The sequence below is a fragment of the Phalacrocorax carbo genome, chromosome 1 (genome assembly GCF_963921805.1).
Source record: "Phalacrocorax carbo chromosome 1, bPhaCar2.1, whole genome shotgun sequence".
NCBI lineage: Eukaryota > Metazoa > Chordata > Aves > Suliformes > Phalacrocoracidae > Phalacrocorax > Phalacrocorax carbo.
In genome coordinates this window covers 86,461,845-86,485,926 of record NC_087513.1, presented here as the reverse complement: position 1 = coordinate 86,485,926, position 24,082 = coordinate 86,461,845, and the positions used below count along the sequence as shown (strand labels likewise).

At 45.1% G+C, this 24,082-nt stretch overlaps 1 protein-coding gene across 2 annotated transcripts; it reads left to right on the top strand.

Annotated features, from left to right (window-relative positions):
• Positions 1-5,749: 5,749 nt before the first annotated feature.
• On the top strand, positions 5,750-12,536 carry TAPBPL (TAP binding protein like). 2 transcript variants are annotated; one of them, XM_064464867.1, is made up of 7 exons: positions 5,750-5,961; positions 6,489-6,737; positions 8,104-8,382; positions 8,827-9,168; positions 9,354-9,677; positions 10,410-10,499; positions 10,742-12,536. In XM_064464867.1, the coding sequence occupies exons 2-7, from the start codon at positions 6,560-6,562 to the stop codon at positions 10,780-10,782; spliced, it is 1,254 nt and encodes a 417-aa protein (XP_064320937.1). In that variant the 5' UTR covers positions 5,750-5,961; positions 6,489-6,559; the 3' UTR covers positions 10,783-12,536. The 2 variants fall into 2 exon arrangements, with proteins under 2 accessions (XP_064320937.1, XP_064320928.1); XM_064464858.1 differs by lacking the exon at positions 5,750-5,961 and adding an exon at positions 6,039-6,230.
• The last annotated feature ends 11,546 nt before the right edge of the window (positions 12,537-24,082 follow it).

Genomic DNA, 24,082 nt, shown 5'->3' with positions numbered 1-24,082 from the left:
CGTCCTTGTTCTACATTTGCAACTTAAGTGGTCCCTGTGAGATTTATAGCCATATGAGGATGTTTTTCTTCTCCAGACACATATCCTCAGGAGCATATTGTCTGAGCTGTGGGGGAAGTGGACTGGTCCCAGGGGCAGGAGTAGCAGCAGTTACAGATTTATTTATTTTTTAATGCTATTCTGTTTTCTGTCCCCAGGGTTCCTTTCTGGGAAGTCTCATAATGCTTTACACATGAGAATAAACTTGTCTGTGCATGTATCCTGTGGAAAACATGACAAGTAGCATCCCAGTTTTATGCAGAAGAGACTGAACACAGGGAACCTAAGGTGGGCCAGACGCAGTTAAAGCTGGGTGCTCTGATCCTTCATCCTGTGGCTTAAGCCCCTGCGCAAAACCAAACTGTCCATCCTTTAAAGTTGCTTACAAAAACTCACCTGTCCTCAGAACATCCCACATAACATAGGTCGCCCAATATTATCACTCTGTTTTACCCAGGGAAGTTGACTGAGGTGAGAATATACAGCCAGACTTCCTAGACTGGCCTCTACATCAGGGCCTCATCCTTCGCATATCATGTACCTGATTTTGAAAGATGCCAAACATCCAACCATAGCTGCAAGACCACAGTAGCTGCAAATGCATGTCTAAAAATTGGGTGCCAGTACCTATGCTGGGTACATAAAAATGGAGCCACTTAAAATTATGGATAATTTGTCAAGGGGAAAAAAAAACCTTAAATGATAGGGTCTCAGAGTAAGTCAGTGTTCAAGGCTGGTATAAGAGACCATGAAAAAGTTAGTTCAACCTCTGAACCATCTCTCACCTGATTAGCCACTTAGCTGCTGTAAACTGGTGTAGCTGCCCTGAAATTGTGGCTTGTGTTAGGTATGAATTTGGCTCATTTTATGTTTAGTGCCAGTGTCACTGGCACCACTGCTTTTCCGCTTCTGGCCTCCTGTTGATGCCAAAGGATTTTATTCTTTTATCTCCCTGCTCCTGGAGATTGCACGACTTCAGTTCTAGCCTTACTACCACTGATCCTGCTTCTTCCCTGTGCAGGAGGTGCCAGAATCAGACTACAGGGAGGATGCAATATTTGCAAAGGTGGTGGTTCAGGGTGCAGGTCCAAGATCAGAATGTTGCAGCTTCTGCCTCTTGGGATCAGCCAGGGTGTACATACATCTAGGAGCCTGGATCACTTTCCTTCTGGTACCGCTATAGGGTATGCTGGAGAGACACAGGCTGTTAATTCATAGACAGAGAAACAGACAAATTCGCTCCTGTCAACATATATGTATACTTCTGTAAACTGCAAATTTGGAAAGCTGTACAGGGAACTGGAAATCACTCTTATGCTGGTGCGTAACCACCTGGCAAATGCCATCTGGTAGCCACTTCACTTTATCTTGCATTTAACACTTGTGGAGAGCTGTGGGCTGGTGTCAGATGCAGTTTAATTAATCACAGGATGTATGCCAAGCTAGCTCAATGTTGATGGTCCTGCTCACTAGCAGAGTCAGCAGAAGCTTTGCAGAGCTTCAGAGAACCAAATTTGCCTGCCTTATTCATCCTGGTGAGAACAACACCAGCTTAGTTAAAAGGCGAGAGGCTTCAGTTTGGGTTCAGCCAGTCCTTAGGCTCTTAGTTTAAGCTTGTAACTTGATCAATGCATAGTTAAAACTCTTCCTAAATTTCAGCTTGAGGGATTTGATTAGGAGAAACTGGGCATTCGGTGTTTTTCAAAACAGGTGTTTTGCTGTGCTGGGGTCTGAACTGGAAAAGGGGACCCAAGTCCAGCAACTGAGGTTGCTCTCGGTCCAGATCACACACTCCAGACTTTCATGGCTTTGATCCCATTTGTGCTGCCCACATGTCTTGTGTAGGGCAAGAGCAATACTCCACACACTCCAGGCTGATGTGTTTTGCAGTGTTCCCTCTTGTTGGAAGAACAGGAGCAGGAATGATGGTGTCGTGGAAATCAGAGAGGTCAGAGCAGGGCAAAAGAGCTTGGAGCAAGAGAGCAGAAAGATAGGAAACAGGAATGGTGATGGGTTTGGATAGAGAATGCCTGATTGTAGGTGTCATGGGGAGAGGCAAGTGAAGAACAGTAAAAGGGCACACCAATGAAAGGAAATGGGATGTGGAAGAGGTGATACAGCTGCAAATGTTTTAGGAGGAAACCGTTCAGATGCTAGGAGAGTAGAAGCAATGTTTAGGAGAGCAGAGACATAAGGGGAATGGAGACTTTAGTTTAGTTTATTTGATTTCTACTGACAAAGTAAGATATTTAGATGAGCCTGGTGAACTCAGTGAAATGCAGACTCTGTTTTGAATCATGATTTAAACAGTGGGCCTCACTCTGTGGCACAACCTCTTTTCTGGGTTAGAGTATTCAGCCAGCGGATTGTTGAAGCTGAGAGGCCATGGTAAAACCAGAGAGTCACAAATTTTGATGTTCCTGTATGCTCATCATTTGCTGCCAGCAACAGACTTTCTAGATAAAGGCTTCTTCTTCAGGAAGAAGCTGGAAGTTCCCCATCAGTGTTATACAGTAACATGGAGCAGATGATAATTCTTAAGGGGTGAAAGGGTACCATACCGTACCATACGGGACATGCACCATAAGTCCAGGCTGGATGGAGAAATTACTTGCCAGGTCTCTAACTCCCAAAACTGTATGAGCATAGATAAGGTGAAATTTCGCGAGAAGTGTTTGTTATTTTGCAAAACTCTGTAACTCCTTGTTGCTTTCTTAAGAATAAAAATTATTCTGGTTTAAAAAAATCCTGCAAAATCCAAGTCTTATCTTGTTTTCTTAGTTTCATCACATTAATGTTTGCTTTGCTTTCAAATCAGATGTGGTAGTTCCTGTATACTCATACTCGTTATGCTCCTTTTCCTCTGCTCCACTCTTCACTATAATTTTCCTGGTTGAAGACTATTATTTGTATTCATTATTTATATTTATTTTATATGTATCTAATGTTAACAATTATCTTTATTTTTGACCCCATCCTTTTTGCATAGCCACTTTCTCCTTCCTGGTTCAGTTATTTACTGATTTAAAAACTTTCTCTTCTTTTAAAAATCCATTTTCCAGATTGGCATTACATTATGCCTACAAACATTTGAAGAAGGCTTTTCTTTGCCAGTCTCTCTCCTTACTCTTCACCTTGTGGCTGTTCATCCAGGTAGTTACAGAGTGGTTTTTGCTTCTTTACTTAGGGTGCAGGTTCCACAGCCACTCTCAGAAATTCTGGGCATCTTTCACATCCAGTTTCCTTACCACTACAGGCCACATTAAAGAGTCTTCTTAATTCCTTGGGTTTTAATCTCTTTTTAAACAAAACCTGCATGTACAGCACAGGCCTATTCTTATTTAGCTTCCCACTTAATTTATATGTAAGGAAATTATGATCACATGCTCCAAACTTATTTTTGATGATCACCTGCTCTATGACTTAATTGCTATTTACAACTAACGACTCTTTTGTAGGTCCAGTGATGGTTTTGTGAAGGAATTTGTCATGTGTCATATCAAGAATTATAGGCCTAAGGCCTGTTATGATCATAAGAGATTGTTCTCTGGTCCATAACTCTGAAGTCAGTTTTCCCATGGCAGCATGTGATTTGTCTCTTTTAATATTAGCTTTCGCCCATATTAGTTTATGAACTTGAGCAGTTCACAGCTGACTCTGAGCTGCACCAGAGAAAAGCCTCTTTTAACTTTCTGAGTTTTATCTAAACAACCTGTTAAACCATTCATGTGATGCTAATGCACTATATTTATCTTGCTATCAGTCCTGAACAGCAGAATATTTTAATACCAGGGATGACTGTTATTCTATCATATTTCTATTACTTGCATGATAGCTAGTTTACACTCCTTATTAGTTGCTCGTATTTTTTCCCTACCAATATCCAGAAGGTAGTTACAAAGACAATGGAGCCAAAGTCTTCTCATTAATAGCAGCTGATATAACAAGGAGCAATGACAACAAGTTGAAGTTTGGTAGGTTCAGGCTGAACTTCAGGAATGACTTTTTTACCAGAAAGGTAATGCAGCACTGGAACAGATACCCAGAAAGGTGGCAGTATTTCCACCCTTGGAGGGTTTCCAGACTTGGTTGGATGAAATCATGGTGACCTGATTGAGCCAGAGGTTGGATCAGAGACCTCCAGAGGTCTCCTCCGACCACCACTTCTTTGATTCCACAGTATCACCTGAGATTCACTGCAGTACACAGGCATCAGCCCCCCCGGTCTCACCTGCTTCCCTTAGCTGGGATAGGTAGCCCTTTGGCTACTAGTATTGTCTGCTGCTGCTCCTCTCATCACAATTAGTATATTCTTTCCCCTTGTTGTCTAGGCCTCTGCCTATCGATACCTCCTTATCTGTCATCACATAGTTATTTAACTGGTTTTCATCTCCCTGCATAGGAAAACAGATACATAGCCCTCTCCCAGCAGTTGCAGCATCACTGAATATCTCTCTTGAACCTGATACCTGCACGGTAAAGTTATATTTACTAGCTAGCTTGGTAAATTGCACAACTATTTACCAGAGCTGTTCCTTTTAGCCAGGCTGATCCAGCATGCAATGGATTGCAGCTCTGCAGCATGGAAGAGAGTCTCAGCTTTAGCATGCACCTGGAGGGATTTGATTACAGAGAACGGTCAAGAGCGGCTTACTGCTCTGCAAAACAAAGTCTATCACAACTGCCGTGTTGGAGCCTCTCTGCAGGCAGTAACCCGCAACTCATTTCACAGCCACAGCACAGGCTGCAGACCTCCCCCAGCTCCTCTGCATAAACAGCTAATGGGTAAATCTGCTGAAATGCAGTTTTGGCTCCACTGGAGCAGGTATAAAAACAAACCAGAGAAAAGAGCCTTGCCTGAGTAGAGAGCTTTGTTGCATTTGCCTAAGGTGAAGGAGTTGCACAGATGCTTGTGCTCTGTTTCACTGGCTGATGGGAATATGTGGGTGCCCTCTGAGAGCACAGATAATGCCAGGTAATAACACATAGGGCCAGGGGAGCAGAGATGAGTGCATCTCAGATTGAAGTGGTATCCAGGGACTCACAGGGTGTGCTGGTAGGTGTGTGATGTTACCCTGGTGAGGCAGTGGGAGAGCTAGTCAGAGCAGCTGGCCACATCTGACAGTTCAGGGCTCATAAGCCTAACTTCAACAAGAAGAATTGATATTCCTTGTGAGGTTTTTCCAAGTAGGATTGAAGTGGTGAGTGAGGATAGGATTGGGATGCAAGGAGTAAGTCTGTATCAAGAAGCTGTATCTGGCCAGTGCAAGGTGCTTCTTGGGCTGGGTGCCTTGAAGTTGTACGGGAAGAGCTAGGGCTGGGGGTTATCATGGTTTTCTGCAGGTGTGTATACATAATTATAGCAGGCCACAGCAAGGATAAGTTGTGTTACTGCAGGGCTTCACCACTGTGAAGAGAGGAACTGAACAGCAGAGAAGCAGCCATTTTCTCTGTGTGTGTCTGAAAGACGGGGAAAAGCAGTAGTTAAAATACTCAGAACTCCTCTCTCATGGCTTAATTTTCTTCCCGTGATGTTTTGCCCACAAAGTCAGGGCTGGCGGTGGCCACACATGCTGCCGGGCTTGGAGGGGTAGATCATGCTGCTGCAGAGCAAACCAGCTTCTATGCAGCTAAAGAAGGTTTTGCAGGAGGAAAAGAAAAGAAAAATAAACAAACCTGCTTCAACATCCAAGCCTTTCACAAAGCTAAAGTCGTCTAAAAAAGCAAGCTGCAAAGATATGGCTGCTTTCAGAGGCTGCTCGGCAGGGCTGGAGGTGACCTTGCACGAAGAAGCGCGGTGGGAAAGGCTGATACAATATTGATTTAAAGAGGGACACTGCAAAAGCAGCCCAGCGGCGGTTTTGGGGATGCTCCTCAATCCCAGCTGATCGCGCCCCGCTTCCCTGCTGCCTCCTGCGTTCGGTAAAGCAAGAGTTAACGGGTTTAAGGGTTGGGGTTTTTTTTTCCCTTGTGCTTTGCGAGAGTGAAAATGAAACAAACGGCCTCCTCCTCCTGCTGCCGCTGCCGCTCCTGCTGCTGCTGGCGGCGCCGGAGCCCGGGCCCGGTACCCGTGCGGATTCCAGGGCTTGGGGGCGGCCGTGGGGCGGCTGCGGTGCGGGGCAGGATGGCCGGGGGGCTGGTGCTGTGCGGGGCCCTGGTGCTGTGCGGGGCCCTGCGGGCCCTGCAGGCGGGTGAGCGGCCCCCCCCCCCCCATCCCACCCCTATCCCACCCCTTTCCGAGTCAAGGTCGGGAAAACTAGGGTCTGCCTCAAGGCTGCTGCTGCTGCTGCCGGGGCAGGGTGGCACAGGGCTGGGAGAGCAACCCCAAAGCGGCAGCCAGCCCCCAGCCTCACCGTTATTTACCCTCCATCCCCAAGAAACGCATACACTCCTCTTTGTTTGCAGTGGGGTTCATGTATTCAGCAATCATTTCTTTTCCCTCCCTAAAGGGCCAGCGAAAGCTCCCACACCAGCGCCTCAGTTTCGCAGCGTGGATATTGCCCTGGGTTGCTCCTACGTGATGGAAGATGTAAGAGGCTTGCCACGGGCTTTCAGCGGCTCGTCCTCCGAGAATCCTGCTACCCTCGTGCTGAGGGGTATCAGCATCAGAGATGACGGGAACCTGGATGATGTGAATGAGTACAAAGTCCCGCAGGAAAATCCTGACTACTCTTCTCCCATTATCTTTGAAACCTCAGGTGAGTGGGAGAGCTGCTGCCGGGGTTTTGGCCACGTACCTACACCAGGCTTCTGCAAGATTTTTCTTTAACTGAGTTTAGGTAATTGTCATGGTTTTAGCTGGAATAGAGTTAACTTTCTTCACTGTAGCTGTGTAATTTTTGAATGGCCACTGAAGTCATATGCGTGATTCCCTGAATTTGGCAATTTGGACTTTAAGAAAGGAAGTTTGTGGAAGATGTTAGAAAGCCCTGTTGAGGCACCTCATTCCTACTGGGGCTGTCCTAGATGGCTTGTTTCTTGGGAAATACTTTTTCAAAAACAACTTGGGAATTATTCTGCTATATTACAGTATTATTACACCTCTGAAGAGCATTCACATCTTTAGCCATGCAGGTGTTTTTTGCTAGCAGGAAGCATCATGCAGCAGACCAGTCCTGCTCAGAAGGCTGGCTCTGTGCAACTCGGCTCTCCTTACTTCACCCATGGGTGCCAACCTGCAATCCAGCCCCAGTTCTCTTTGCTTTGGACATAGCTTTGCAAACACAGTCAAGCAAAGGCCTGAGGCTGTACTTCACTGTGGTCTTGATCACTGCCTACAGCGCTTATCTGCGGAGCATGTGCTTCAGTACAGGCTTGTTCAAGGCTCTGAGACATTTTCAGAGAGGAAGCTGAAGGCACAGCAGGATCTGTTATCCTGGGTCCAAGCTCTCTTTCAAGTGGTGTGGATGGACTGGGCATGGGTGAGTTCAAGCACACTACAGCCAGTCTACGGTCAGGCATTGCTGACACCCAGTGAATTTCAAGTGATATCCATGAAAAGCGTGTAGATCATGAGGGTGCTTACACCTACACTTTAGCCTGTGGTGGGATCAAAGGCACAGATACAGCACGCATCCAGTACATCCAGCCACTCCCACCTTCTTGCCACCCTTTCTTTCCTTACCTGGGATGCTTCAGTGTCCTCTTTCTTTCTGGATTCAGGCCTAAACTGAATAACCATTGCAAGTCTTTATTGGGCATTTCACATACACAACTTGCTGGGCATGCACATAGACTGGGAATACGCACACACAGCTCATACACAGCTAAAGGGAATCTGTTCTGTTTATTCTCCTTTCCTAACAGCTTTCTTTGCCCAGAGTAAGCTCTCTGCAATTTGGCAAGATAAAATACAGCAACAGGCTGAGGTATATAAGATAGTCATGACAAACCTCTCATATTCTTTGCAGGCCTTCATCTATTAAGCCTAGCCACCTGGCTTTTCTGGGCTCTGACTGGCCCCTACAGCACGTGATGCTTCTTCAAGATAATGTGTCTCATCACCTTTCACTTTCTTTTCCCTTTTGGATTCAGATGGTTAAACCTCTTTCTCTATCCCTACAGCCCAGTCGATATCCATCCCATATGCAGAGTCCCTCCTGCATGCGGAATGTGATGGGGCAGAGGTGAACTGCGAGATCTTCCCATACAGCTCCCAGCAGGCTGGTGAGGCACCCTGCCGTACCTCCTGGTTCATGGCCACCTTGCAGCTCTCCAGTGGGATCAGTGTCACCCTGGTGCTCCAAAGTCCCCACTGCAGCAGCCAGGAGGAGGAGCATGATGCAACACTGCACCCAAAGCTGAGGATTCCTATGAGCAAGGAGGGGACAGTGCTGACCACAGGTGACAAGGTGGCCCGGGGTGTCCCCACAGCACCGAGTGGCATGATGGGAGGGGAGCCTACCTCCCCAAGAGTCCCATGCCCCACCTCTCACCAGGACCTGAAGGCTGCTGGGATTTGGTGCTAAGGGAAAAAGGGGTCATGCGTATTGCCCCTTCCATGCCTCCTCTCAAGGTTTCCCATGCCCCAGCCCCTGAGGATGACAAGCACCTTCAAGACCATGGCATGCACTTGGTGTCCCCCTGTCTCCCTGCCCTGCTAACCCTGTCGGGCTGGTTTCTTCCAGCTCTTCAGTCCACATGGTAGCTGGGGCATCACATAGGGTGCCTGTACCTCCTCCTTCCCCAGGTGGGGAGTTCACCACCAGCCCTTCCTACTTGAGGGTGCCTTCTTTAACCACATCTGTTTAACTCTCTGCTTGCCTGTGCTCTTCTTTCTGTTTCTAGTTGAATTTCAATCATCATCACGCAACACTTCCTTGTACACGCATCTTGGCAGCTCAGTCACCCTCGACTGCCGCTTTGCCTTGGCTCCCAGCTCCTCATTCTCCTCCCTGGAGTGGAGGAGGCAGCACCGAGGCAGCGGTCGTAGCCTTTTCCAGTACCAGGTAGGGAGCACAGGCCCAGCAGTCCAGCCAAAAGTCCATGTGGATGTGGCAGAGCTTCTGGGGAGTGGAGACGCATCGCTTAGCCTGCAAGGAGTGAGCGTGGGAGATGAAGGGACGTACATCTGTTTGGTGTCCACTCTACTACACCAGGCACAGCATATCATCCAGTTGCATGTGGCTGGTGAGGAAGGGAAATGGCTGGGGCTAACAGGAATCCCATGTCCCCAGGCACTGAAACCTTGCCCTGCGCCCTTATCCCATTGCTTCCAACGCTCATTGTCACAGGCAGCTTGTCTACTCTCCCTTGGGGGCAGGGGCTTTTGTACCCCGCTGGCAATAAGTCAATTCCCTCTTTATCTCCTCCAGAGCCTCCAAGAGTTCGTCTTGTTCCAGAAGTGGTGTCATTCGAGAGAGGTGTGACAACCACTCTGACCTGCAACATTGCTGGCTATTACCCCCTGGATGTCTCGGTGAGCTGGACACAGAAGACTCCTGAGGATGACATGGAAATCCCTCTCTCAAACGCACGTTTCTCCAGCCACCGGCAAAGCCGAGATGGCACCTACAGCATCACCTCCTACCTCAGCATCAGCTCAGCCACAGCGCAGGCACCAGCCACCTACAGCTGCCATGTGTCACACATGACCCTGGCAGAGCCCATCTCTGTGAGTGCCCATCTTAAGGCACCAGGTAGGTGTCAGGGGCCAAGGGGCAACTTCTTCATCCTGCCCAGGCCTCCTTCCACCTTCTCTACCCACCACAAGGATCAAAACCTCTGAGTCGCACTACATCTGCCTGTTTCTCCATGCTTTCCTCCGGTGTCCAATCATACCCATCCTCTCTATCCTCCTTTTCCCTTTCCCTTTCACTTTCTCAGCTTTTATTTCACTCCCTGAAGCTTTGGGGGAGGAAGTATCTCATTTCCTTCAGGGGAAAAGAGATTTCATGACCAAAAGTGGAGCAACAGAGCAAAAGTCTGTATCATGTGGGCTGGACCTCACTGGACAGGCACAAGAAAACAGCCATGTCCCAAGGAGATAGACACCCAGCTGAACCTGATGTTCAGCTAGAGACCAGTGCTGCTTGAGAACTGTAGCAAAAAGTCCTTCTCCTTCTCCCCATTGGAGCTGTTGGGTTCTCACTTTCCCTGCTGATGGGAGATTGCTCCTGTGTGTCCTCCTGACCCAGCAGGGAAAAGCAAGCAACACTGCAGTTTAACAAGTTACGACACACCAGTCCAGCCAGTATAACTGGCCCTGGGTCTGTGTGGCTTTAGGTCACGTGTGTCGTGTCGCATCTGTGTGCCTGACAAGAGCATGCACATGGTCAGTTGCTGGGGGAGCGCATTTAACTGTGGCAGCTCACTGGCTGTTCAGCCACTCCAGCCAACCTAACGTCAGTGATCCTCCTCTTCCTCTGCAGAGCAAACGGGATCGGAAGGACTGGTGGGGGGTTTCATTGCTACCATCATTTTCATCGTTGTCCTCTTCAATGTGCTCAAGAGAAGAGCAGGTAGGAGTTTCAAATGCTGAGCCACTTCCCTCATGGGCGAGATGCAGCAAGGACCATCCTCCACTCCCCTGCACACCCACTCAGGAGAGGTAGAGGTTAGGATATCCCAGGATCTGGGAGGGAGAAATGGGGAGCAGAAGAGCTGGAGACTCATTTCTGGTGGAAGGCAGCATGAGGTGATGTTTTGCACTGCTTTGGTCTTCCTGCATCTTACTACTTTTTTTTTCCTCTCTCCTTTTCAGCTGAACAAAAGTCTGAGCAACTTCTAAGGGCTTCAGAATAGAGGAAACCCTTGTGTCACCCACCTGCAGTCCTTTGTCTCCCACCTCTTGACACATCCTGCTCAGGAGACCTAGCCCTGTCCAAATATTAACAGAGCTATTGGTTGGCGTGGGAGGGTTAGGGCTGCCCTTGGAGGAGGAGCTGAGTGACCAACTGTTCAGAGGTGGACTCACAGGAAAACATGTCTTCATCCTGGGAGGGCAACATCGATAGCCTCAGCTCTTTGCTGGGATGATGCATTACAGGCAACATGCATCCATTTTTAGAAATGCCTCTTCTCTGGTTTCAGGGAAAATTGTATATGTGTTTGTATGACTGTATATATGTATGTATGTGTATGTGATGTAAATAGGTATGCAACATTTACACGTGTATACAGGTATGGATCTGTAGATGTATATAGGTACATTTGGTTAATGCCTATGAGGTAGGTGTTCAAGATACTTAGGTATGTGTGAGTTTTAACTGTGAAGTTGGGCAAATATGTAGGCAAAATTGGTACTTCGAAATGGTAAGTCCTCAAACAAAGGAAGTTATGGGTTAAACTTATCGCAAATTACACAATCAGAACAATGCGTCTCTCCAGGAGGAAGCTACAATAAAATTTTTAATAGAAATTTCACTGCTAGAAGTTCACAAGATGAAGATCTGTGGTTCTGTAGTTGTGAAAAAGATAGATATGATTAAACACTTTTCCTGCCTAACAGGGAATTTAAAGGTAACACTTAGAAATCTTGTATATAACCAACAGGGGAAAAAAGAGCAGAAGGAAGGCGTGGATGGAAAGGAGATATATGGCACACAATAAAAGTGAGAATTTATGAAGCATACAAGGTGATAAGGAGTGTTCAACATAATCTGGAAAAACTGGATTGCTGCAAGTCCTAATGGCACTTGGAAGGAGTTTTTTCAAAATACCCTGAAAACCAAGAAATGCTAACAACAGCCTACACTCATACTGGGCAGATATAGATAAAACTGTTGATAGAGAAGATTCCTGATGGAGGCTTTTTGATACAGGAAAGATATAAGTTTGTATACAGAAAGAAACAGAATTGTGTATTCATACTACATGAAGATGGTAACTTCCTAATCTATTTGCAAACTAAGGTTTTAACAGCATCTCTAATGTGTAAGTATTTTCAGGTCAGTAGCTAATAGAATTTATATCTCAGAGTCATAAAAGATTTGGCTGAGGAGGAACCTGGCCTAGTGGAGTTAGGTATTTAAAAATCCTGACATACTGCAGAAATCCCAAGGTCTTAGAAGAGCATGTTGTGCCAGTGTTCACAGAGAGAAAGCGAGATGGCACCAATGACTGTTAGATCGTTCCATAGTAATAATCATAGGTAAGAGGGTGTGAAGTTATTACAAGTTAGCTAGAAAAGGCCTCAACAATGGAAATTACATTAATAATTTAGTATGTTTAAAAAAAAAAAAGTTGTGAGAAACCTGACTTCATTCTTTGTCAAAATATTATATGTGGTTGATAAAAGCACTGGTGCAGATTTAACAAACCAAGAAATGTGTAAATTCTGAAGAAAAAATAATAGTGTATGTATATATCCTAATTTGCATTATATGGATTAATTACCAGCTGACAAATGGCAAAAATTCGTTGTCCAAAAAGAAGCAGCAATCACTGCTGAAAGTGTGTGCCTCTCTGCAAGACCTGTGCTGTTTAATATTTGCAATATTACAAGTGCAGGAGATACAACTGTAAAAAATAGAGTTGATAAAATTTGCAAATGGCAAGCTCAGTATCTAAAGTGGAGTCCTTCAGATCAACACAAGTCACCTGGCCAGCCATACATACCCAACCAAGATGCTCAGTAATGCCAGTGGAGTCTCCTCAAGCACCAGACCACCACGCTGTCTCAATGCTGTTGATCCACAAATCCCTATCGGTTGCATGACCTGTGGGAACATGTAAGAGTGGCCATGGGCAGAATGTAACTGCTGGCAGAAGCAGTTTTTGCTTGTATCATTTCCTTCTCATTTTGATGTGTGGCAAATAAATATTTTTAGTTCCAACAATTGTCTTCTGTCTGTGCACCTGCCACACCATACTGTGGAGTCAAGCCAACTGCGTGGCTCCACGGCCACTGAACAGGTGGGCTGAGTTACGCCCAGAGGGGGAAACCACCTAGGACTCAGGAAGGTGAGCTCCAAGCTTGGTGTCAATACCAGTCCCACCACTCCCAGAGGGTGCTACTCTGGAGCAGGACTCACAGAAGCTTTTTGTATTGCCTGCTGTATTCAAAGACACCCCCAGATAACCGGTGGGTTTGTGATAGCTGGCTCCTATGCAGCCAGGGAGGAAGGATGATCTGCCAAGAGCAGGAACCTCATTGGTGACCACTGCAGAAGTCACTGTCACCTGTGACTGATAATGCCAAGTCAGAAGCCCAGCAAAGCCTGAAGCTGCAACACTTGTTGACACTACAGGTGCCCATATGTTTTATTTAATGCATTGAAAGCTTGGAGGTGGTCCAGGGCAAAATGATAGGACAAATTAGGAAGGTCAGAAAATGCCTTACAGGGGGCACTTTGAGACATCACTCTGCTCTTACTAAACCGGTATCCCTCAACTACACCACAGAAAACAGAGTACTGGTGGCACCGTAACCTGCAGAGAAAGGCACAGTGAGAATCAACAGCTGCAAGTTATATTTAGGCATGTTCAGAGTAGAATAAGATATAGTATACTCAACGATGAGGATGATTGTCCTAGCCACCTGTCAGTAAGAATGGTAGACTGCCTCTCGAAGTGTGCAAATAAAGGCCACATTACTTTTTTTAAGCTGTTCTTCAGTAATAATTTTTAAAAAGTTAACGGCGTGAGTTAAAAGAGACACTGGGTAGAATTTCAAAGCATGTGTTACACGAAGTGAGAGCTGGTGGTTCGTCTGCTTTTTTGGCCCATAAACTGACATAAATGGGATAAAAAATAAGGGAGAGATGTAAGAAATGTGTTAGGAGTAGCTGTCTTCCTTATAAGGAGAAATATACCATGGCACTTGATTTTATTCAGCTGCCTGCTCTCTGATGCTCCCCACTAGAGATGCTACGGGGAGTCCACACTTAGTGTGTCCCTGAGGGTCTCAAGATTAATTTAAACCACAAAACCAAGTAAAGCATATAACCTAAAGTATAAAAAAATACTTACTGGTAAACAAAGTGATGTTGTGTTTAACAACAATGTTCCTTATATTTTAAGTATAAAACACTTACTACAGAAAATACCACTAAGAGACTGAAAGTTCATCAAAGACAAACTTGAATGCATTTTAAAGACATGTATAAATAATATTACACGTCCTGAGTCTCTGGGAGAGAGCCACACTGCTTTCCAAGGTCAAATGTGCTGTGGCCAAGTGCCACATGGCATCAGTGCCTGGCCACGTGAATTGAGAAGCAGGAATCTGGTTATCATCTGATTAGCTGTCAGTCAGATCAAGCTGTTTTAAGGTATACTGTGTGTCTACAAATAATATTAAATGTAGGTGTTTTAAACAAGTTCTTTAGGATAATTATTTTATATGAGACGTTACATTTTATACAGATTGTGTCAATCTGCAAAACGTAAAATTAAGTTATTTGCACTTGAGTCAACACAAGATTACTTAGGGATTATGGCTGCATTCTACTGTGAATATGGACAAGCCAAAACTTCTAATGTGGTATTGAAAGAGCAGCCATTGCAAACAATGCCAACGTCAAGATTATCTTTTCCTCATCGGTTCCCCTTGTTTGATTATGCCTCTGATCATTCAATTTAAGCAAGCAAAATAGATCCAGCAGTCTACTGGTTTAGATGCACTTTATGAAGGTAGCTGAAGTTTAGCTGGTATGGGCCTCAGAGAGAATGTGCATTATCTAGAAGAGACAGTGAAGTGCCTAATACACTTCAAAGCTAAAACCTCTCTCCTATAGTCCACTAGGCAATGATGGGCAGTAACTTGGTAAAGCCTAGCATGAAACAGGAAACTGATTTCCACACTGACCAGAGAAAACATACCAAAATTTCCCACATCTCCCCCATCTTGGTCAATGAACTGCAAGGAATCACTGCAACCCACTTGGTAGGGGTGGGCCAGGACAAAGCATCAGGGCTAGCATTCATGCTCTACTACTGTGCATTTCTTCCAGATCAGAAGCTTGAAGCTGCAAGCTCCGTTGCAAGAGCTTGGCACCACAGTCCTCCTTTGGATTGGCACAGTGAGCAGTAGGGGGTTCACATATGTACACAGTAAGATGGCTCCCACATGGCTGCAGCTTCTTGAAAGCCCATGGACTTCAGGTAGTTCTTAATAGCTGGATACCTCTTTTCATAGAGAAGGTAATCTCACAACTATACAATGGCTGCTTCTCCTCCCTAGCACTGCCTGCAGGAACACTGCCCCTTGGCTTCTGACTGTGAAGAGTATGAAATGCTGATCAAAGACACATCTTCATTAGCACTGTGCATTTGCTTTTCTTTGTCACACCAAACTTTTGCATTGATCACTTTCTCTGGCCTGGTCTTCCTCTGGACTTTACTGACAGGAGCAATGACGCTACAATGGGTAATGACTCTCCTGTAATATTCTGCACTCTCCCCCTCTCTCAAAAAAAAAGAAACTGGAAAGAAAAAAAGGAAAAAAAGGGAAAATGAAAGAAGGGAAAAGGATTGGGCTTTTCTTTTCCCAAAGCCTCCAGCTCTGTTACAACCACCCCCTAATGTGTGTCACACGTTAGCAAAAGCATGGGACAATTGCTTCACTCCACAGCATATGTGTCACACTAAACCACCCCAGCTCCTAGACACTGCAAAAATATGCTTCTCCTCCCAGGCCATCTGAAAATTCAGCTTCTCCCAGCACACAGAATGGTGGGTACCTATGCATCTCCTTCAAAGAATGATGAGCAGGTGCTGAAGAATAGCAGATGCCCCCTCGGGATGAAAAATTAGCTGAGAATCTCAAAAAGCACATCTGGAGTAGAGAGGGCTGATTTCAGCCTCCAGGACCAGCAGTAGTTGCCAGCAGTTCCTGGAGAGGAGAGACAGCAGAGGAATAAGGACCATGCCCACCCATGTCCCCAGGTAGATGCAAGGGTTACAGCATTGGGAGCTCCTTGTCTCATACTCTGCCCCTACAACCCCTGAATCAGGAGAGGAGAAAGGAGAAGGACACCAGAAACTTCATTTCTGGTGCTGACACAAACACACCCTTCTGTCACTGCTGCCGTCCCCTTCACCAGGAGCTGGGTTAGAAGTGCTTGGACCACAGTACCCGTTATGTCCCTCAGCAAAAGCCAACAACTCTGCAGGTCCCAGCTGGCTCCAATGCTACCAGGCAGCATTCATCCAAGCATGCATCCATCAGGAGATGGACAACAGCATGCACCTCCCTTAGGCTGGCAGATGACAGTATGGATTTCACAGCCCACAGGGGGCACAAGCATGGAGTAGTGTGCCAGGCTCAGTCTTTCTTCTAGTTCATCCAGACCCTCTTAGACTCTATCTGTACTTACCTCTCCCCTTTTTATTCTTGCTGTCTTCATCTGAAGCCCAAACAAGTCCCAGAACCTCTTCTGCCACCTGCCCCTGGCCAAACTGGCCACCTGCAGCTCCAGAATGAGGACGTTTGATTGCAGGGGTGTTCCTGGTGGTTGCACAGCCTATTTCTATTCCCTTGTGCTGTTACTGCTCTATGCAGAAGATCACAGGGCATCACCTACCACCTGGCACCCTCAGAGGCCTTCAGGAAGCAGTGGGTGCTGTTGCAGATGATGTGCTCTGTGACCCCTCTTAAGTTTCTGGTTTATGTTTTTACCTTATCCTCTCCCCCTCTTTACTCATTCCTCACAATAAGCATTTGATTTCTCCCTGAATTCCCTTCCTCTAGCCTCCTTCTCAGGGAGAGCTCAAGATGAATAGGGCAAACATATCATGCTTCTCATTAATGCTCTTCCAGTCTTCAAGCATTTTCAAGTCAGGGACTTCCTGAGTAGGTGTGCTTTCTGTGGTTTGTTCACCCTCTGCAGATTTCTTTTCCATTAAGCTGTCCATTCTCCCCATGGAGACAGCCCATGTAAAATCTTTAAAAATTGGCATCGCATTCACCACTTTCCCCTCCTCAGGTACCACGATGGCAGTTAGTATGGGTTACACACTGCTTCGACCAGTTCAGATATTTTATTCTTGAGTTCCTTTAAGACTCTTGGACAAATGCCATTGCTCCCAGCGAGTTGTTACTATTCGCTTTGTCAGTGTGTTGAACAGCCTTTTCCACAGCCACTTCAATTTCAGACATGTCCATTGATGAACCGCACCCTGCTGAAGAATGAGTTCTGCCGCGATGATCTCGTCACTCAACACTTAACACAGATGCAGAGATTTCTGCAATGGCCTTACCTCCCCTGTGCACTCCTCTCATAGCCTGATCACCAGTTTGCCCTTCCAAACATCTGCCAGGTTCCTGATACGTTTCAAGAACAATCTAATGTTAGCTTTGATTCCTTTTGCTAGCTGTTCCTTGAAGCTTTGTTTGACCTGCCTCACTAGCTTGCTACATGCAATGTGCCAAAGTTTATAGCCTTCTCTACTTTTCTCATTTGTAGACAACTTCAGGGTTTTTTTCACAGGTGCTTTTTGTGACTTCCCTTACCCCAACTGAACAATTGTTTCTGTATCCCACATGAAAGGTGTTCATCCCATTTTTCTTGAGTATGCCCAGTTAGTAAGGATGGCAAAGCGAACTCAGGCGATGAAGATGAAAATATAAAAGGGGTGGCACTTCTGGATAGACAGAAGAAAACAGTTGTGGTAGGTGTTGGTATAGGCTATCAAAGCCTGGCAACAGGTCAAGATGACAAAGGCTGCCAAAGCAGAATGGGAAGAAGAGAAGTGGCTGGAAAACAAGAAGAGGTAGAGGGCAGGAGATTAGCAGCAGTGAAGACATCAGGTGGGAAAACAGGATTGTGACCTTGAGCCTTGGGGTGTCACATTGGGAGGGGGAGTGAGAAGTAAGAGGGAACAGCAACATTGCCCCAACAGGTACAGCTGATGCAGTGATGTAGTGTTAGAAGAGGTGGCAGAAGGGGTTAGGGATGACAGGGAAGAGAAGTGGCACAGGATTTTATGGTACAGTAACATTGGCATGTGGTCAGTCAAAGCAATGACTGTCACTGAAGCAGGGCAGCACTGGACAATGCTGATGGACAGCAGCGGAGAGGTCCAGATAGGATGGGGCAATGATAATAAGGTGCAACAAAGGAAGAGAAAATGACTGCAAAGGCAGGAGAGGCAATATGTCATTGTTTTAAGAGTTTGTGGGCTAAGGTCAGCCTCCTGTGCTGCAAAGTGCCTGGCTTGATTAATCTTCTGGGAGATACATAGCTTGCCAGCATGTATTTCAGTGTCAGTAGGCAATGCAGGCCCTCCCACCACAACCAGGTGTTGTTTGTGGTGAAGTAGGGCATGTTTTTCTTCTTCTGGCTTCATTCACTGCTGTTGCTTCCATTCAGCTCCTTCTCCTTCCCCTGTTTTCAACAGTATTTTTTACCATTTTCTATTCATCTTTTTCAAACACTTCGGAAGTCATGTGTTTGCTTAGTATTGATTTCTTTTTGAATAGCTGTTTTTCTCATCTTTTATACTTTTGTATATATCCAAATCATATTCACACACCTGCCCTCCCATAAAATACCATCATCATCTTATTAAGTCCTTAGCATGAAAGATCAATTGCCTCAGCTGATAAATATGCACAGCCTCATACCAGGAGGTGTGCTGCAAATACTTTGAGAGCCTTTACTGGCAGAAGATTTCAAAGGCAAAAGGCCTTAGACTCTGTGAAGTGGACCATTTTTCAAGCTACAGGGGAAGATTCTTTCTGTCAAAAAAAACACAAACCACAAAAAACCCAAACAAACAAACAAAAAACCAACAACAACAACAAAACACCCCTGCAAAATCTACCACCACCCTGATCCTGTGTGTCTTACTTGAAGAAAATTGCTTCCTGACCCCAAAATTTGCTCAGGAATATAAACTTCTTGATATGTGACATGCATCTGAAACAGTTTCAGTCTTGATATAGAGTTAAAAGGTGACAGAATGGGACAATGACCATAATGAAGAAGTCTCACTCTTCTCAGTATCACTAGAAGTGGTCACACAGCTTGACTAAAATTCATGTTTTGTTGGCCAACCTCTTCTGCTTAGAAGAAAAAAAATGTTCAAGCTACATCTTGAAAAAAATTAGGTTCTTTGCCTCATGAACAACCCCAGAGCTTCACGTCACTGCTAGCCTGAGATCTTGTGAGGGATCATAGCACCTGGGAAGACAAAACCTACCAAGCAGAGGAATAAATTGAACACATCTGAACAATTAAAAGGGAGATGGGAAAGGGGGGGGAGGGGGTATATGATGCCTTCTGCTCTGCCTTTTGAGAAGGGTGTGGTGAGAATTGTTCCCTCAAGCCATTTGGCTATGAAATCTGGCCTTAACCGTAAAAGAAATGGGATTTATGGATCAATTTCTCTTCCTAAGGGCTTAATTCCCTGTGGATTCCCTTCTTGAGGGCATAACTTCTAGCTTATGTTCCAGAGGAGGAGAGGATCACCATCACCTGAGCAGAGCTGAGAAGCAGAAGCAACATGAAACTACTGAGGTGGGAGTGACTGAGGGGGCCACCTGAAGAATTATGTTGGGCTGTAGTAAAACTGGAGGCAAACATCGAATAGGTTGTACTAATGTCAGCTCTAGCAAAGCTCCAGGTGGGCAGCAGCGAGCATCTGTGTCTATCAAGCAAACACCTGCTGTGCTGTGCCAGATGCTGCGTTGGGCTCTGAGGGTGACCAGGCCCAACCCTGTGATCTCTGTTGGCCAGGGAGCAGCAGGTGTTGGAGGAAAAACTGGTCTGAGGTGGCTGCATCTGCCTCGAATTTCCAGGAACGTGCAGGAGAGATCATGAAAGGGGTGGGGACACAGGCCTGGGGAGTCAGGTGGTTGTGATAATAGTTATATTGTTACGGCTGGAATGAGGAAATTAAAGATTTTAGCTGCGGAGAACAGGGAGGGAGGAATTTAAGGAGGCTCCATCTTGATGACCCTACTCATTAATTGCCCCTCAGGACAAAGCACCCAGAGAAATCACCAGTTTTGACAACCGGTCCTATAGTTTGCTCTCTGCTGTTTCAGCCTGGACTGCACACCCAGCTTCTAGACAGGCATTAGTCTTAGCTACGCCAGTGGGTGGGAATTTTCATCTGGCCATTTCCACAGTCAATCCTGTTGCAATAGGACTGGATTGAGATTGGCATCTGAGGAGCTGTCGATCTGGCTGAGTGATCCTAGAAGAAGCACTGGGTTTAGGGAATATGCAGCAGAGGTAGAGCTTGAAGGCCCATTTTCAGCACTTGGTGATTTTCTTATGGAGGACAGGTCACTAGTAGCAAAGGTGGCAGTTGACTTTGACACAAAGTAGTATGGCTAACATACTACAGGGTCTAGGTCGCTGGGCTGCTTCCGCACCCAAACTGATTTAGGAGGCAATATCCCTTGTCCTGCAATACAGACAACAGATGGAAAACAGCTATGTTTTTCAGGAGATAATTCAGATTTGCCAGCCGATGCAGAGTATGAGTATATATGCTCTCTGGGCTTTGTACTGAACTGCAGTGTGCAAACAGCAATGAAAGACAATCCACACAGGTCTTCTGGGGTCCACTCATGTTAACTTCATTCTCCTAAGAAGAAAGACTGGGTTCCCTCCATAGTTTCCAGTAGGATTTTCTTAGTCCTACAATATTATTTTCATGAGCTCTACCCTATCCTCTCCCACCTTTCACACTGAAAGAAGGGAATAGGACACACCGCTTCGATTTTCCCCCAGGGCTCCCTTTTGCGTCACTAGAACATCTCTCTGCAGACACTCCACTCCTACAAAGTAAAAATGAATAAATACATTGAAATGCAGCCTCCTCCAGACACAAAGGTATGGGAGTGTGCACATGGACATGTTCCTGCTGCCTGTAGTATCCTTGATTATTTGGAACAGATGCCACTGCTGCCGGGCAGGTTACATCAGTACCCAGGGAGAAGGCATTCAACAGCCCATCTGATTGGTTTGCAAATCCCTGAACGATCCCCTTTAGAGATCACCACATCTGCCCCAAGGAAGTCCATGAATCCTGGGTAAACAATTCCTCACTAAAAAGCAAGGGCAGTATAAAGTGTAGCCTCATGTCTACCCATCCTTATAATCTACCAGGCTGTTGGCTTTTTGGCCAAAAACTTCAGTTAAACTTATAGCAATATCCATGCTGCTATGTCTTGACAGTTTGGGTTGCTAGTTTTAATGCAGAAAAATATAATCAGCTGTAGCTAAACCAGAAATAATCCACAAATAATCACTGGCTTCTACCTTGCAGCAGAAGTAAAACACAATTGCATATATGGATATACAAAAGAACTAAACTAATCAAAGGTCTTTCAAGGAGTCCAAAAGCACATATAATTTGTTACACTTGGAATCTAGGCCAGAAGCGGGGAGACCTTTCTTTTTTTCCCACCACAGCAGTAGCATGTTGAAAAAAGTTTGTTCTGTTTTAAAACGTTGTGTGCATTACAGATCATTATCACATTCCCACCCAGGCAGATAATAGACATAGCTGGTAAAGAAACATTTCAAATTTGATACCATAAAAAATGATTCATGTTTACTCAAAGATTGCTCAGTAGCAATACAAAGCAATCATGCATTCAGCGTGTGAAGATATAATACACAGAAGCACTGCCTAGAACAACAGGGTGCTTCCCATTTCAAAAGAGAATGACCTAGTGACAAACATCTGAAGGAAAAGGATCTTTTCAATATAAAGTTCCTTGGATTCAAAATGTTGTTATAGGGGAAGCAAATACTATTAATCAAAAATTCTGAAAATAATTTGTAATGCCTGATGGAAGATCTTTCATCCTAACACAAGACTCAGGATTTCAGAACACCTTTTATCACACAGTTGCTGAGCCTGAATGGGGGAGGGGGAAATAACCATCAGTGTCAAAACCAGTTCCATCAGGTGTGACTCACCTTGATAGATCAATACATCGAATAAATACCCAGAAACTTGTGGATGGGCAAAATGCTCAGAAGACTGCTGCAGTGAGGGAAGTTCTCATGAACTACACTAATAATTCCATATCGCTGTCTGCTGTCACACTGAAGCATGCCTGAGGAAAATGGTACCATTTATGACTGACAATCTTGGCCAGAAGATGGTCATCTGAGTCATCTAGTTCATCTACACATTGGGAAAAAAATTGCACAAAAGCTGGAAAGATGTAAATAATTTTAAAACCCAAAGAGTTAGCAAATTCTGATGTTCTGCAAATGGAGATTGAGACTGGCAGCTGAGTCGGCAAGAGAAGATTTGTTGTTTGTATTTTTTCAAAGGTACTTAGGGAATCAAGCAGCAATTTTGGTTGTAGAAGTGTTAAAAGTAAATTTTTGGTTCCTTTGTGAGCTGGCAATCAACCTGCAGCACATCTATGGAACCACAGGAAGGTAAGGACTTTTACAAAGCCACAGCCAAAGCATGATATTCACATGATTGAAATGACTGGAAGTCACCTCAGGGCCGGTACGTGCTCTGAGGTGTGCCACAACAGCAGATAATGTATGGCAGCCTGAGCAGCTGACTGGCATGGGAACGAGGGAAAGGGGAATTGCTTAGATCATGGCTGACACGGCAGCTGGAAACAGTGAAAAAGCCAGTGAGTGCTTTTTAATTCTTTAGAAGAAAAATACAACATATGTTAAAAGTCTTCTGAAAAATAAAACAAATATGTACCTAGATGTGCATATAGAGATACATAGATATATGTCGTACATCCTTTATACACATGTAAAAATAAAACATTCAATACATGCACCGACACACTAATTATCTGCTATCCTTGTCCGAACTGGCAAAGGCCAAAAGTTCTCCCAGACATCATGGTGATGGAAACTGTCGGCCATGACAAAATGCTGAGAAAATTGCTTTGGACTGTCACTTGGTTACAGCAAATTGGTCCAGATATTTGAGTTTTTAACTATTCCTCAAGTCAAAAGAAATTTAAAAAATGTAAGTCACCTTTGTCTCACACCTAGCCAAAAGGACTGTTTTGCAAAGGTTGGTTGAAGACAGTTTAAAATGCTTTTAAATACTGTGGAAATCAGAGAATGCCTAACTATCAGATTTGGCTCTTGTTGCTTTGTGGGTGCCATTAACTTAAATGAGTATAAAATGGGCATTTTCAGGGGCAAAATAATTTTTGTCATTCCAGTAAGACAGAGGCACAATTCCAGTAAGAGAGTTTTGGAGGATGGTCCATTAGCGTAACGGAGTAATTTCAGGAAATTATAGTAATATAAATCAAACAAGTTATAAACATGCTCTCTGTGAAGTGACTGGATTATAGCTCCATAGGTTACACCGGTAATTGTAACCGCTGATGCCACATAATTGTTAGTACCTCTGTGTATGCTCACACAGTTTAAGGCATAGGCTACAAGGCTGGTTCAAAAGGCTGATGTGCATCTTCAGGGATTCTCCAGGTCTATCTGAGTGCATAAAACACACAAATGGCACAAATAAGAGTGAGTTCTTTAGCTCACATCCCTCCACTAAATGGCATCTCCTATGGCACTGCCCCAGACAGGATATGGAGCTGCACGGACCATCGGTCAGACCCAGAAAGGGCATTTCTAATGCTCTGCAGAAGCTGCTTTGTAATAGGCATTTGATACAATATTAGTTGGTTCCCCCCATCCCTCCCACTTCTTGCAACTTACCTTTGATGAAAGTTCAAAATAAATTACATGAGATATAACTAGGTTTAGGACTGCAGAAGAAACAATGCTTTTGCTTTGCATTGTTTTTTGTCACGGGACAGAGCTAGAGAAAAGCTCTAAGTTGTGTCTGTAGGTTCATAGCCAGCAGCTGTCACAAGGATGTTCCTGGCACACCGTCACTTAACTGCCAGCCTCAAAAGCATACTGCTTGCCATTTTCAAGCATGGTATTTTGCAATATGAAGAGGTAAAAGTGGTTGTGTATTTTGAGTCACTAACCAAACCACTGCTAACTCCAATAAGGATTGCAATTCAGTGACAGATGACTGAACAAGGACTGACGTGAAGGAGGTACTCATAAAGGAAAGAAAGAAGTGAAAACCTCAGACAGAGGTAGTTTGGGAAAAAATTGTTTGGAGAAAGGGTTGGGAAGGAGGTTCCACTCTTATAATGGCAGGGGGGTGTGAGGGCCTC